Here is a 15,062-nt window from a genome sequence, read left to right on the forward strand (position 1 = left end):
TATCACTTGCTGCTTTGTAGAAAGTGACAGGATGAACTTCACATGAGAATTCATGGGCCCTCGAATAGTTCAAACATTGGGGGAAGAAGAAGGAATGAGGAAAATGTATACACACAGTCCATTCTTCCTGATTTCAAGACCCACTACAAAGGAGCAGCAAACAGAGAAGTGTGACCACCATAAGGACAGACATATACATCAGTGGAATAAAATTTGGAGTCTAGAATTTGACCCATATGTCTATGGTAAGTTGGCTCACAAGCTTCTGAGGACATTCAGTGGGGTGGCAATACATATCAACTAACTCCATTGGTGCAAGTGAAGAGCCACACACAAAAGCATGGGACTGGACTCTTCACAGCGTGAATAAAATTAAGTCAAAAGTGGTTAAATACCTTACAGATAAATGCTAAAATGAGAAAAAAAAACTTTAGAGAAAAATATAAGTTCCCTTACTTTGGATTTGACACCATGTGCTTAGATATAAACACACACACACACACACACACACACACACACACACACACACACATACTGAAATCAGGCCAACTGGACCTTATTAAATTAAGAAGTTTTCTGCTCAAAGGACACTACAAGAAAGTGTAATAATGCATAGGGAGTGGAAAATGTAAGTCAGACCTCACAAATGACTTGTGTCGTATAGCTCAATTACTAGAAAGACACACAATCCAGTTAAAATATGACAAAAGGATCTAACTAGACATTTCTCAAAAAAATGTGTTCAAATGCTCAAATAACACATGGACAGGTGGCTGGCATCAATGTCATTGGATAAAGATGAACCAAACCACAAGATGTCACTTCATACATATTAGAAACTCTAATCAAAAAGCCAAATCCTTTCAAGTATTGTTGGGAATGTAGGTGAGTCAGGACCTTCATACAAGTACTGATAGGGTGGGGAGTTAATGGGGCCACAATGGAAGACTATCTTCCATACCAGAGAAAGGTCAATAGAACTCCATCAGATTCAAATTATACTCACAGGCATGTTCAAAAAGGAAATGAGAGCTATATACAAGTATTTATGGCAACATCTTGTAAGGATCAAATCATAGAAACAATCCAAATTACCTTTATGTGTTGAACTGGTAGATAAAATGTGATCAATTTTCAATTGAATATTATGTGGCCATAAAACTGAAGTAAGTATGGACACTACATGTGACTCTCAGAAGAGTATACTGAAGTATACAGAAGCTGGCAGTACACATACCAGAAATAGCGGAATGTTGTGACACATGCCTCAGTACTGAGCAGAGGAAGCAGGAGGATCAGGAGTTCTGCTACATGACCAGTTCAAGGCCAGCCTGGGAAGACCTTGTCTCAGAAGAACAAGGCCATGCCAACAGAGGTGCTTGACAAACCTACATTGTAAGTACAGTGTTAGATTCAGTTAAACAAAAGTGCAGGCCCTTGCCAACATTAGTCTTCAACTACAAATGTGGAGAGGAAGGTCCACCTGAAAATCTACACAGGATATCTCCGTACTGTGATATCACTAAGTCACTGGAAACAATTCACAGCTATATCCTTTAATCCACATTAAATGATGGGGCAAATGTTTATGAATGAAATGGCCATACTTACAGAGAATTATTTGTAATTTGGTATCAGGTGTCATAGACAAGACTTTAGCAATGAGAAAATAAAGCAGCAATTTTAACATATTATAGCACATACTGATTATCTACAAAAATATTTTCTGTATCAGCTAATAGTCATTTTGATGGCTTATCAGGTGACAGGAGGTGTACACTATCTCAGATCAAATTATAGAATCTGCTAGATGTCATACTAAAAACCCAGAATCAGTCATTCTTGGGATCAAAATAAACCACAAGGTCTACAACTGGAGTTTGTCTGGCCCTCCCACCTGAGGCTCTGGAGAGTGGCATATGGGAGTATGTTTGTGCATGTGTGTGAGCTGTCTTATTCTCACGGGGTCTCTTTTCCAAAGGAAGGCTTACAGCTCAGAGATATTCTCATATTCCTTCAATTACACTTGAGTAGATAAAAAGTTGAAAAGCCAAGCCCAAAGTCGTTTACCTATAGATATGATGCTCTCTGCTCTGTCACTGAAATCCCCAAATATCTGTCCACAAAGGGCAAGACCATCACCAAGTTTTTGCATAAAGGGGGAGCATGACAGCACCGGGAAGGTCATTGGCAAGAACCATCTTCTATTCCCAACTTATATCTTTCTGCCTTTCTCGGTGAGAGCCAGCTTCCTTCTTTGTGAAACGATGATGGAAATAGGCAGTAACCAGAAACTTGATGATTACGTTTTTACTCAGCAAAAACAAAAATCAGATAACTTTGTGTCAGTGACACAGAACCCTGGTCCTACATCAAAGGTCTCAGTGGAATACTAGTACATAATAGTCGATCTGTTGATATGTTGGGAGCATTATCTTCTCCCCTGCCCATTGCACTCTAGAGAACAGCACGCCTCAGTTCCACCAGCCTGAACACTTCTTTGTGAAGGCTTCGTTTCTCCTCAGATCTCAACAGCTGTTTTCCTCTGTCCCATGAGGCAGAGGCACATTTCAGGGGATAGTGGGCATAATCTGCCATTGGAAACTACCTGATAGCCCAGAGAAAAAAATTATCAGACCTACAGTGAGGTCCGCACATGGGAATGCCCCAGCTTTAGCTCTGTGCTCCTAAAGAAGGGACTTTCTCATACTTTAGACAGAGTCTTGCTGAGGAGTCATCTCCACCTATGCTGAGCTCATACAGTACTGCTGACTCACAGCCTCTTACAGCAAAGAGACACACTGACCATTTTCAGAGCTGGAATCCTAATCTCTTTCCAGGAAAGAGCAGTGGGATTAAAGTGACCTGATTTCAAAGATAAAAGGCTCCTATGTGACAATCATGTGGAACTGTCCTTTAGAGCCTGGTGGGCTCTTCAGTGGGTATACAACTAAAGACAATGACTGCCTATCCCCCAGAATCCACCTCGGTTCTGCAAGGTGGGATAACTCAAAAGCATGGGAAGAATGAGAGAAGGTGCAGGGTCCTAGTACCCAGAATGTAAAATGTGCATGTTTGAAACTGTCGAAGAACAAATGCAACAAAAGCCATTTTTTAAGACTTAAAGGCTGTTATTACAGATTTGCTCTGTTCTAATGTACTGAATATTCACACATTCAATTGTTCATTTAAGAGAGACAGAGACAAAGAGAGATCTCAAATATGTTCAAAATCAGAGCTGGCTAATTATATTCCTGACCACCTTGATGTCACCTATATTCAACAGTAACTTAGTTGTGAAATAATATTTCCTCCAGCTATGATGAAAGAAAAAAGAAAATGGAAAAAGACTATCCAAAGAACACTGAAGAAGAATTTTCAGGAGTGAGTGGCCAGGTAGACGCCGCTGTGGAATTAAATGGTGAGTGTCTCCACAGAAACGATCCCTGGGAAATCACAACAAGAAATCTGAACTCTGCTTTAGCTTGATAGAAAATGGGTTTCAGTGGGAGTCACTGTTTCTTATTTTGCTCCTAAGTCATTTTGTAAAATTAAATAGCCAGGTTACATACTAGAAAGAGGAATTATTTTTTAAAAATCCTCTATTTAAAAAAATAAGTAAGGCTTGGGGATTTAGCTCAAGGCCCTGGGTTCGATCCTCAGCTCAAAAAAATTTCAAAGAAAAAACAAGTAAATAAAAATAAAATGGTGGTTCTCCTTTTACTAGTAGGTATGTTTAAAAGTATAGCTTTAAGTTTGGGATGTAGCTGACCCTGACCCTGACCCTGACCTAATTATTGTGCACAGCCCTGGGATCAATTCCCAGCACAATAAAACTAGGCATGTGGTTTGTAATCCCAAGCACTTGGGAAAGGGAAGTTCAAAATCATCCTCAGCTACATAGCAAGTCTAAAGACAGCCTGGGATGTGTGAGACCCTTTCTCAAGTGAACACACAAGAAGTTCAGCTCTGACCTATAATCCAGCATTCAAGAGGCTGAAGCTCATAGATGAAGAGTTTGAGGTCAGCCTGGGCTACAGAGTGAGAATCTTTCTCAAAAACAGTACCACAATGTAGCTTTAGTCCAGTAGTTGTAGTCTGAGCCTTCCCAGTATCTTCTACCTTTTCATTACCCAGCTCCTGAAATCTGGCACATAGCTGAGGAGGTCATATGAAGTGAGTGTTATATACAAATCAAATCAATTTAATTCCTTCTTGAGTGTGTAGCACAGAGACAGACAGTATTCAGAAGTGTAAATGATATTCCAAATGTGGCATCTGTTCTCATGGAATGTTGAGCATCCTTGGGAAATGCCTATTGGAAGATAAGACAGTCTGTGCTCTAATATTGACTGGTGTTAATAGGCTTCACAATGACTTCAAGAAGTCATTGATCTGAGACAGCGGGGCCAAACGTAGCAGTTGGCTAGGTCCTGATGAGACATGAGCTGGTTCTGAAGGCCAGTCAGACGTTTGACATCTATAAAAAGGAGAAAGGGCTAGAAACATCCTAAAGCATGATGAGGGCACCTTATCGCATGACCCAAAGTGAAGACCTTACCCTGCTGATGCAAAGGATGGGGTGAGGGATGTCCTGAGAAGTTAGAGGTGATAGGTTGCCAGAGCTGTGCAGAAGACAAGCTCGCTGCCTTCTAATAGCCCCCAGTTCCTCATTGATAGCACATCAGAAAGCAGCAACCTTATCCCTTAGGGATCCACATGTCATCTCTAGTAACCACAATTTCAATTTTATCTCTTCTAGGCTACATTTACTTCTTTTCAGGACCCAAAACGTTCAAGTATGACACAGAGAAGGAAGACGTGATCAGTGTGGTAAAATCCAGCTCCTGGGTTGGTTGCTAAATCTACAGGGTTAGTCTCTCCACAGGGATGAAGACCATTGTGAGCAACTGATGACTGGACTTGAGGGGCTAGGCAGATAGCGCAGGACGCTCTTCCCAGCCTTCAGCCGGGAGGGTTCCTTGAAAATTATAACAATTCCATTGTGTTCCTAATAATTCTTTCACAACTTTAATCCAAATAAGAAAGTAAGCCACCTTACTCAGAATCATATAACACATCCTTTGGTTAAGCATTTTTTAAACTTACTATACTAAAGCAAATTGATCAGTTTGGTTTCTATTTATAGGAAAAAAGACTGCATACACGTGCACACACATGCACACACAGAAACACACACGCAACTCTTTCATTAAGGAAGGTCATTACCATACAAACTATAATTATCATTAAAAAACAATGGCCATCATTTATTATGATGAGTATAAATGTACCTATTTGTGCTTTGAAGATAACACTAACAAAAGGCAGCCCCAGGTCTGTCTCTTGGTTTGGGTTGTTCCCTGTGTCCCCACTACTGGTCTCTGAGGTGGGGTGGTAGACAGTCAAATTCATTTCCATGCTCACCAACAGCTGGGCTCTCTGCAACAGGGAACCTTTTTAAGAAAACCCAATAAAAATGTTGTGTTAGAACAGTTCCTCATTTCTCTTTTCTGTTAATATTTACTAGCCCATATCACACTTTATCTGGAAACAAATTCTGTGTACCTGTAGAAAATGTAAACAATAGTGTCATAAGTACACAGAGCCAGGAAAAATAACACAGCCTGACCTATTTCCTTCTTCCTGGTGGCACCCCCAATGGGGACATCTTTGATCCACCTCAGTTTCTTCTGAATGATTTTCTACTTAGGGAAGTTTTTGTTGTTTTAGTTAGTGTTTTCTGTTTGTTTTGTTGTATTTTGTTCAAACTAAACCTTTTCTGTAGCTAGAGTTTTCCTGCCTGGCCCACGGTCAGGACAAATCTCTCTCACCCGACAGTCCCACAGCCGCTCAGACCCAATCAAGTAAACACACAGACACTTATATTACTTATAAACTGTATGGCCATGACAGGCTTCTTGCTAAATGCTCTTATATCTTAAATTAACCCATTTCTATTAATCTATAAGTTGCCACATGGTTCGTGTATCTTAACATGTTCATTGCTTCTCATGATGGCAGCTGGCAGTGTCTCCCTGCCTCAGCCTTCCACTTCCCAGAATTCTCTTCTCTGCTTGTCCTGCCTATACTTCCTGCCTGGCTACTGGCCAATCAGCATTTTATTTATACAGAGCAATATCCACAGCACCTTTTCTTCCTAGCTCTTCTTCCCAGTTAATAACACAGACATAATTATGGCTATCAGTCTTATAGTTTTTAAAATGTTAGCCTCTAGAAATCTATAATTAATCTAAAGAAACTCTACAACATTTTAGGAGTTTTGAAACTGAATAATATTTTACTTCATAGGCTACTTAGAAGAGCTGCAGTTATAACAGCTATAACCTGTTGTTACTTGCATCGTTCATTAAATTTGCTTTGTGTATTCATTAAAAGCCTTAATGACAGTTACCGCAAGCATTCTACTAGGTTTCTAATATGGAAAGTCATGGTGCATAGCCAACCAGATGTTGACTATTGAAGACAACATCTGGTGTCTTTGCTAAGGTCAAGGTGCTCCTATTAAGCAGAACCATTTTGTTTTCATTGCAGGAGGGAAACATCTTTCTATCAATAAGCAAAAAAAAAAAAAAAAAAAAAACAGAGGCTAGAGGTATGACTCAGAGGTTAGAAATACTTGCTGTCCTTGCAGATGACCTGAGTTCAGCCTCCAGCACCCATGTGGGCAACTTACAACCATCTCTTAGCTCCAGTTTCAGGAGAGCTGATCCCCTCTGCCACCTCCTTGGGCACCTGAACATACGTGTGCATACTGATACACATAGACATATGTGTGCATACTGACACACATTCTCATAAATAAAAATAAAATAAATTGTTTAAAAAACAAGCAAAGACCAAAGTAGTGTGGCAAGCCCTCACAACGTTAAACAGAAGCACAGCAACTACACTACTGTGTATATATATATGAGAAATTAAAACACAAAAACTTGTACATCGATGTTCATGGCAGCATTATTCACAATATCCTAGAGAGGAAATATGTCCATCACATGATGTATGTGTGAATAAAATGCGGTGGATTCAGACAATGGATTTAGAAAACCATAAAAGAAGTGACGTGCAGAGACATGCTATAATATGGATGAAGTCTGAAAACATCATACTAAGTAAGAAGATGGATGCAAAAGATCACATGCTATATGATTCAATTATTATGAAAGGCTGATGATAAAAAAAAATACAAAGACATAAATGCCAGTGCTTGTCAGGCAGCAGGGAACGAAGCAGGAGGGGACAGGTGTAGAATTTCCTTACTGGGTGGTTGGGAATGTTCTTGAACTGAGGGTTGTGGTGGCTGTACAACTCTGTGTGGTACAAAAGCCACCAAACTGCACATTTTAAATAAGTGAATTGTGTATTTATAAATTCTCTCTTGATCAAGTTGTTATAAAAACATAAATAAGCAAGGAGATTAAAGTGGTGTAGTGATCCATGAAATTCCTGCAACTTCGGAACTGTGGCGAGAAACGCAGAGCAATGAAGCATTGGACTGGAGACATTTGGTACTGAGCAGCCAGTGGGTACCTTCTTTCTGTCCAGCACTCCACAGAAGGACTGCCGGTGTTCAATGTGCAGAGGGATGTCCTGGAAAGCAACAGAGCATGTGCTCTGGGACAGGCTGACTGCATTCCAAAGCCAAGGATTTGTTTTCAGCTGTGTGGTGTTCACAATCTCCTATCTCTTCTTGATTTCCTCCTTTGCAAGAAAAATCGGAATAGCTTTTGACCTCCTGGGACATTTAGAGACTTAAAATATGACTCAGATCACACAAAGTTCTTATAGCAGTTCCTTACAGTCTGAAGGGTTTACTAGTTGTTATTCTTAAGAGGATTAGCTAATTTTGTTCTGAGACATTGTGGAGAATTCAGACTCCCCTTGAGATTTCACAAGATCTGGTGACCTGTAACAGCATATGAATTGACACTTGGTAACTTGGAATTTTTCCACTTTAAATTTCAGATTAAGTCAAAAACTAGAAAATTTGCTGTGGTTAACTCCATGCCCCCCCCCAAAAAAAAACCTCTCAAATTGCCATCATTTTTTTTGTTGAGTCAGAGGCATCCAGGAAGATTCTGGCTCTAAAGCGTAAGAGACAGTTTTTGTGTCATTACGTACGGCACTGACCCTATCTGATGCATGAAGTACTAAAAAATAACTTATAACATACACAGTGAGATTTCCATATCTGAGGACTTCCTACCCCAAGATTTGCCAAACAGGGATAAAATATAATGACAAACAGTTGCCTCTGTATTGAGTATATGTATTTTTTATTCATTAAAATGATACCATTCTGCTATCTGCATATCATTTACATTGCTTTAGATACTCTAAGTAACATAGAGATGACTAAACTGCATGTGAGCGTGCGTACAGCTTACCTTTTACAGGGGGAACTTGTGCATTCCTAGACATTGGTATCCATGGAATCAGGATCCGAGGGACACTGCTCTCACTCAGCTTCAGGGAAACTGACAGTCCACTCTCTGGTGACCTCAGTGGGGACTATGGGCAGAGCCCTCTGAAAGCCCCAGAAAGGCTTCTCCAGGGTGCTTCCCTAGGATCCCTTCAATGTTCTGTGACTGGGATCAGATGATCTTCACTTAACCTCATCCAAAATGGTGGCCCAAAGTCAGCTGGGAAGTATCAGAAGCCAGCAATGGGTCTCTGTGTCACAAAGCAGAGGCTAAACCAACTAGGTTTTATTTAGAATTCTGAACATATATTTCTGAGTTCTCAGAAGGTCTCCAATGTGTTTTCATTTAGACACATCCATGTTTTGTCCTTATTTCTGTTTTCATCATTTTCTATAATAGTATCAAAGGGTCTTTGTGAATATTTACAATTACAATACCCAGTAAAGGACCATTGAGAGAAATTGTACAGTACCGCCCTGTGGGGTGCAGTTTCTAGAAGACTATATGGGAAAAGATACTCTGCACCCCCCCCCACGGGCCTGAACAAAGGAAGATACAGAGCGGTTGGATTGTTTCATACCTGCCGAGCGTGTCTTTGGTGTTGATCCCATCTCAGAGTGACTTGATGATGTGGTCAGATCAAAAGGCATCTTTTGCCCCTGATATTATAATCCCATTATGGAATCATTACCTAGACTCTTGGAATTGAAACAGGAGCAGAACTGAAAAATCTTCTGGTAAATAAATTTTAGTTTGAAATTAGTAAATCACTTTCAGGGACACATTAGCTTGTTTTTCAAGTGAATATGTCTTTATTGTAATCTGGTCTCAATCTACCATTTCTCTCTCTAATCTAATATGTCATTTAACACATTTGAGGATAAAATTAAACTTTTCTTGCACAAGGCAGTTGTTCTGGCCAGAGTTGGAGGATAGCTCAAAAGACAGTTGTACAGGTGCCAATGAGAAAAATCACAAGAGAACACAGAACACGGAACTCCCTCTCAGGTTGTTCACAGTAGGGAAAACCATGTGTTGGTATGAAATAACAACTTGTTTATTCTTGGACTATCTCAAGGCAATAATACAATGTTAAACATTAATAATTAAATTATAACATTATCCTGAGGTTAAATTGTGGACACATTTCTTTATGTGAGTCTGCTGCACATTCATAGGTAACTACCACTTATGCTTTTGAGAGAATATTTATCTGGGAAAATATCTAAGAACAGAATTGTTGGGTCATAATCTGTGAATGGATTGAGTTTTAATATGTACCACTAAATCATTTTCAAAGTGATTGTAATTATACTATTGTACATTTCCAACCATAGTGTGTGAGTATTTTCACTGAGTTTTATTAAATGATCTTTCTATAGAGCACTCTTGTGTGTCAGACACTGTTGAGTTATGCAGGTTGCTTATCTCCACATTAAGCAAGATGAGTGTTTCTCTTTCTCCATTTCCAAGTTAAGTGAACTTAAGCTGTCAGAGCTGTGAGTGGAACCCAAGCCCAACACTCTTAGACCTCCTGAGACCCTGTGAGATCTGCCACACTCAGAGCAGATGCATGTGTCCCTCATAGAACACTAAAGGAAGAGTGGTGTTTTGTTCTGTGCGCACATCAGCTCTCAGCTCTACACTGGAGCTTACTTAGGGTGAACAAACAGGGAGATGTGGGGGGGGGGGGGGTATCGGGCTGGTAAGGCAAGACTCATCAGTAAGGATGCACAGTGGAGCCGAGAGCCTGCTCCTACCCTGCCCTCAGCATTGGCACCTTAAACAGGGGATGTCTTTGCCAGTGAGTCATCTGGTTCTTCTAGAACTGTCTGAGAAGCATGTGGACAGAACCAAATACCTGCTACCCTAATCTTTCCCTGGGTACCTCTCCTCAGTTATTTACTGACCCCTCCTCAGGCCTTTGTTCTTTGGTGCTGTTTTTCTGCCTCTTTTCCTCCTTCTGCTTGGGCTGAGATCACCACACTGCTGGGAATTCCTCTTAAAATTCCCTCAGTCTCTTTACTGAACCTTGCCTGCAAACTTACAGTACACCCTGGGCAGAATGCCCTGAGCCTCTGAGGCAATTTCCCAGCTTTCCACAATGCACAGCTAGAATGTTCCAGGGCAAAAATGATCCACATTTTCCCCCTTGAGAGGGAATGGGAGATGTAGTCAGGTGGTTTTTACTGCTGTTCTGTTTTGTTTTAGATTCAAGACATTAGATGGAGGTTTCTCTAGATACAGTTTACAAGACCCTCTTCTCCTCTCTGCTTCCTGACTTACAGTATCAGTGGTTTTCTCTCTCATGCATGCCTGCCATGCTGTAACAGCCTGCTGCAGGCCTTTGCCAAGTGTTACCAAGCACATGGATGCATAAATAAGTATAAATCCTCCACAGTATAAATCCTCTATATTTTGAAATTTATATTTATAAATTGTGGAACAGCTATTTACAGTTTGGACAAATGGGATGAACATCTAATTTCCTGTCCACTGTGCCTATGGCCATCTTACAATTTGTAGAAAGCCATGAGACAAAGGCTGGAACATGTACACTTAACTTTGAGACAACTAAATGGTGGGGGAGGGCAGGCTTGGGTCCAGGGTCCTGAGACAGGGAAGTCCAAGAACCTGTCTATTAACCTGTTTCAGAAATGAGACCTGCCCATGTGACAAAATAAGACCAGAGTCCAAGTCCATGGTCCTGCTGCATCTCACTGTTGTCTTCTGCATGTCAGCCAACAGTTGGGCACAGCAAACCTAGAAACCCAAAGTAGTTCCCGGTGTCAACACTGGATTATGGCTACAGTCCTTCAGATAACATGGATCTTGGCAGAACTGGTTACCAGCACAAACTAAGGTTAGACCTGGCACTCCCTCAAGGGACTTGGGTCTGTCTTCCCTATGTAGTCACCAAACTCAAGCCCTAAAGAAAAATTCTGTGCCTACACAGTTAGCCTTGCTAATGTACAGATCCAGGATGTCACTTCAGGCCAGTGTGGACGAGGGTGGAGCATGGAGGTGGGGAAGTCCAGGCAGCAATGTGCTTCTCAGGAAAGAAGAAGCAGTGTAGTTTCATGGCCACCACAGGGAAGGCCACAGGGACTGCGCAAAGTACCGTGGAAAATCCTCAGGCAAGAACGACTAGAAGGAGACTCGATACCGTGACTATTCCAAAGGAGTTGAATAAATGGGGGAGGGGTTCTTTCTTTACAACTGAATGAAATTTCTTCAAATCAAAGATCTAGAGAAAAAAAATAAAGAAGCCAGATATGGTGGTGGCAGCCTGTAACACCCACAGTTAGGAGGCTGGAGGAGGCGGGTGACAAGGTCAGCATGCCTAGGCTGCACAGTGAAACCCTGTCAGGGGAAGACCAAGGAGGAGGAAGAGGAAGAGGAGGGGGAAGAAGGCAGAGGAGAAGAGGGGAGGAGGAGGAGAGAAAAGGGCAGAGAAAATCCTAATAGCCAAAGGACTGACTCTGTTATCAGACGCGCAAATGAAAACCATGAAATGCTGCTAATGGAAAATGATTTACATCAGGAGTGCGAAAGGTCAAGAGTGGAAGTCAGAGAGATGGCTCAGTGGTCAAGAGTGCTGACTGGTCTTCCAGAGAACCTGAGTTTCTCAGTATCACATCAGGCAGCTCACAACCACCTGCAATTCCAGTTCCTGGAGATGCTACATCCTCCTCCGGCCTTCCCAGGCACCAGCCTCACGTGGTATACACACGCAGAAACACACACACATGCATTTTTAAAGGCCAAAAGTAACCAATTGGGAATTACCAAAAAGCCCTTGCTATTACATTCAAGGGTAGTCAGGGCCTCACACGCCTAGCTTCATTCCCCCAAGGTCTTCTCCTCTAAAAGGGGATTGAATAGTTATAGGTGAGCTTATTTAACCAAAAAATTGACATGAGATAAATACCCTAGAAAGTCTGAAGAGTTTTATGTGATAAAACTAAACTCTTTTTAAATTAGCTGAGGCCTAGGAATGTAGATCATTTCCTAGCATGTATGAGACCCTGAATTCAATTATATAAATATACATACACATGTACACCGTGTGTGTGTGTGTGTGTGTGTGTGTGTGTGTGTGTGTGTGTGTGTGTAAAACAAAATAAACCAAATAGTTGGCCATGGTGCCACATCTATAACCCTAGCATGTAGGAATCAATGGCAGAAAAATCAGGAAGTCAAGGTTCTCAGCTATATAGCAAATACAAGGCCAGCCTGTCTCAACAGCCATGAAAACTCCCAGCATGATGGTGCATTCCTTTAACCCCAGCACTCAGGAGGCAGAGGCAAATGAATCTCTGAGTTTGAGGCCAGCCTGGTCTACATAATAATTTCCAGGGCAGCCTTGTCTACATAGAGAAAACTTATTTCAAAAAAAAAAAATAAACAAAAGAGCTATAAAAACCAAAACCAACTGCTAATAGATATTTATGGTGTTAAATATATTTCAATAAACCTATTTTATAAAAATAGAATTAATATCTGCTAGGCTTTCTTGGAAATTACACATATCACAGTTGTAGAAAAAATCAGTTATTTTTCTTTTATGTTTTTAGCCACATTTTTTAAATTTTCTTAAAGGCATGTAAATATTTGTACTTACAGAAGGAGAAAATATGATTTCCTTACTCCCTTTCACAGTGCTTCCTTGGGGCAGACCCACTTAGCAAAGAATAGATTAACTAGAGAAAACCAAAAAGGCTGATTACAGTACCTCTTGTGTGCACCTGGTGGAGAGTGCGGAGGGGGTTAGGGTAGGGAGTGGGGGTTAGGGTAGGGAGTGGGGGTTAGGGTGGGGAGTGGGGGTTAGGGTGGGGAGTGGGGGTTAGGGTGGGGAGTGGGGGGTTAGGGTGGGGAGTGGGGCTAGGGTGGGGAGTGGGGGTTAGGGTGGGGAGTGGGGCTAGGGTGGGAGTGGGGGTTAGGGTGGGGAGTGGGGGCTAGGGTGGGGAGTGGGGGGTTAGGGTGGGGAGTGGGGGCTAGGGTGGGGAGTGGGGGTTAGGGTAGTGAGTGGGGGTTAGAGTGGGGAGTGGGGGTAGGGTGGAGAGTGGGGGTTAGGGTGGGGAGTGGGGGTTAGGTTGGAGAGTGGGGGTTAGGATGGGGAGGGGGTTAGGGTGGAGAGGGGGGGTTAGGGTGGGGAGTGGGGGTTAGGGTGGGGAGTGAGGGTTAGGGTGGGGAGTGGGGGTTAGGGTGGAGGGGGGGTTAGGGTGGGGAGTGGGGGTTAGGGTGGGGAGTGGGGGTTAGGTTGGAGAGTGGGGGTTAGGGTGGGGAGGGGGGTTAGGGTGGGGAGTGGGGGTTAGGGTGGAGAGTGGGGATTAGGGTGGAAGGGGGGTTAGGGTGGGGAGTGGGGTTAGGGTGGAGAGTGGAGGTTAGGGTGGAGAGTGGGGGTTTAGGGTGGGGAGTGGGGGTTAGGGTGGGGAGTGGGGGTTTAGGGTGGAGAGGGGAGTTAGGGTGGGGAGGGGGGGTAGGGTGGAGAATGGGGGTTAGGGTGGAGAGGGGGGATTAGGGTGGAGAATGGGGGTTTAGGGTGGGGAGTGGGGGTTAGGGTGGGGAGGGGGGTAGGGTGGAGAATGGGGGTTAGGGTGGGGAGTGGGGGGTTAGGGTGGGGAGTGGGGGTTAGGGTGGAGAGTGGGGGTTAGGGTGGGGAGTGGGGGTTAGGTTGGGGAGTGGGGGTTAGGGTGGAGAGTGGGGGTAGGGTGGAGAGGGGAGTTAGGGTGGGGAGTGGGGGTTAGGGTGGAGAGGGGGTGTTAGGGTGGAGTGGGGGTTAGGGTGGGGAGGGGGGTTAGGGTGGGGAGGGGGGTTATGGTGGAGAGTGGGGGTTAGGGTGGAGGGGGGGTTAGGGTGGGGAGTGGGGTTAAGGTGGGGAGGGGGGTAGGGTGGAGAGTGGGGGTTAGGGTGGGGAGTGGGGGTTAGGGTGGAGAGGGGGGGTTAGGGTGGGGAGTGGGGGTTAGGGTGGGGAGGGGGGTTAGGGTGGGGAGTGGGGGTTAGGGTGGGGAGGGGGGGTTAGGGTGGAGAGGGGGGGTTAGGGTGGAGAGGGGGGTTAGGGTGGAGGGGGGTAGGGTGGAGAGGGGGGGTTAGGGTGGAGGGGGGTTAGGGTGGGGAGTGGGGGTTAGGGTGGAGAGGGGGAGGTTAGGGTGGAGGGGGGGTAGGGTGGAGAGGGGGGGTTAGGGTAGGGAGGGGGGTAGGGTGGAGAGTGGGGGTTAGGGTGGAGAGGGGGGGTTAGGGTGGAGAGGGGGGGTTAGGGTGGGGAGGGGGGGTAGGGTGGAGAGTGGGGGTTAGGGTGGAGAGGGGGGGTTAGGGTGGAGGGGGAGTTAGGGTGGGAGGGGGGTAGGGTGGAGAGGGGGGTTAGGGTGGGGAGGGGGTTAGGGTGGGGAGTGGGGGTTAGGGTGGAGAGTGGGGGTTAGGGTGGGGAGTGGGGGTTAGGGTGGAGAGGGGGGTTAGGGTGGGGAGGGGGGTTAGGGTGGGGAGGGGGGTTAGGGTAGGGAGTGGGGGTTAGGGTGGGGAGGGGGGGTTAGGGTGGGGAGTGGGGGTTAGGGTGGGGCGGGGGTAGGGTGGGGAGGGGTTAGGGTGGAGAGGGGGGGTTAGGGTGGGGAGTGGGGG

The 15,062-nt window shown here is 44.1% G+C and overlaps 1 protein-coding gene across 1 annotated transcript in view; it reads left to right on the forward strand.

Moving 5' to 3' along the window:
- Window positions 1-4,863, forward strand: part of Mmp20 (matrix metallopeptidase 20) — a 40,833-nt gene extending 35,970 nt beyond the window's left edge. Inside the window, exons 9-10 of the mRNA XM_036194368.1 lie at window positions 3,318-3,421; window positions 4,763-4,863. Of these exons, the coding sequence (XP_036050261.1) occupies window positions 3,318-3,421; window positions 4,763-4,863 (205 nt within the window). The remainder of the gene's footprint in view (window positions 1-3,317; window positions 3,422-4,762) is intronic.
- Window positions 4,864-15,062: the final 10,199 nt, after the last annotated feature.

This window comes from Onychomys torridus, chromosome 7 (genome assembly GCF_903995425.1).
Source record: "Onychomys torridus chromosome 7, mOncTor1.1, whole genome shotgun sequence".
NCBI lineage: Eukaryota > Metazoa > Chordata > Mammalia > Rodentia > Cricetidae > Onychomys > Onychomys torridus.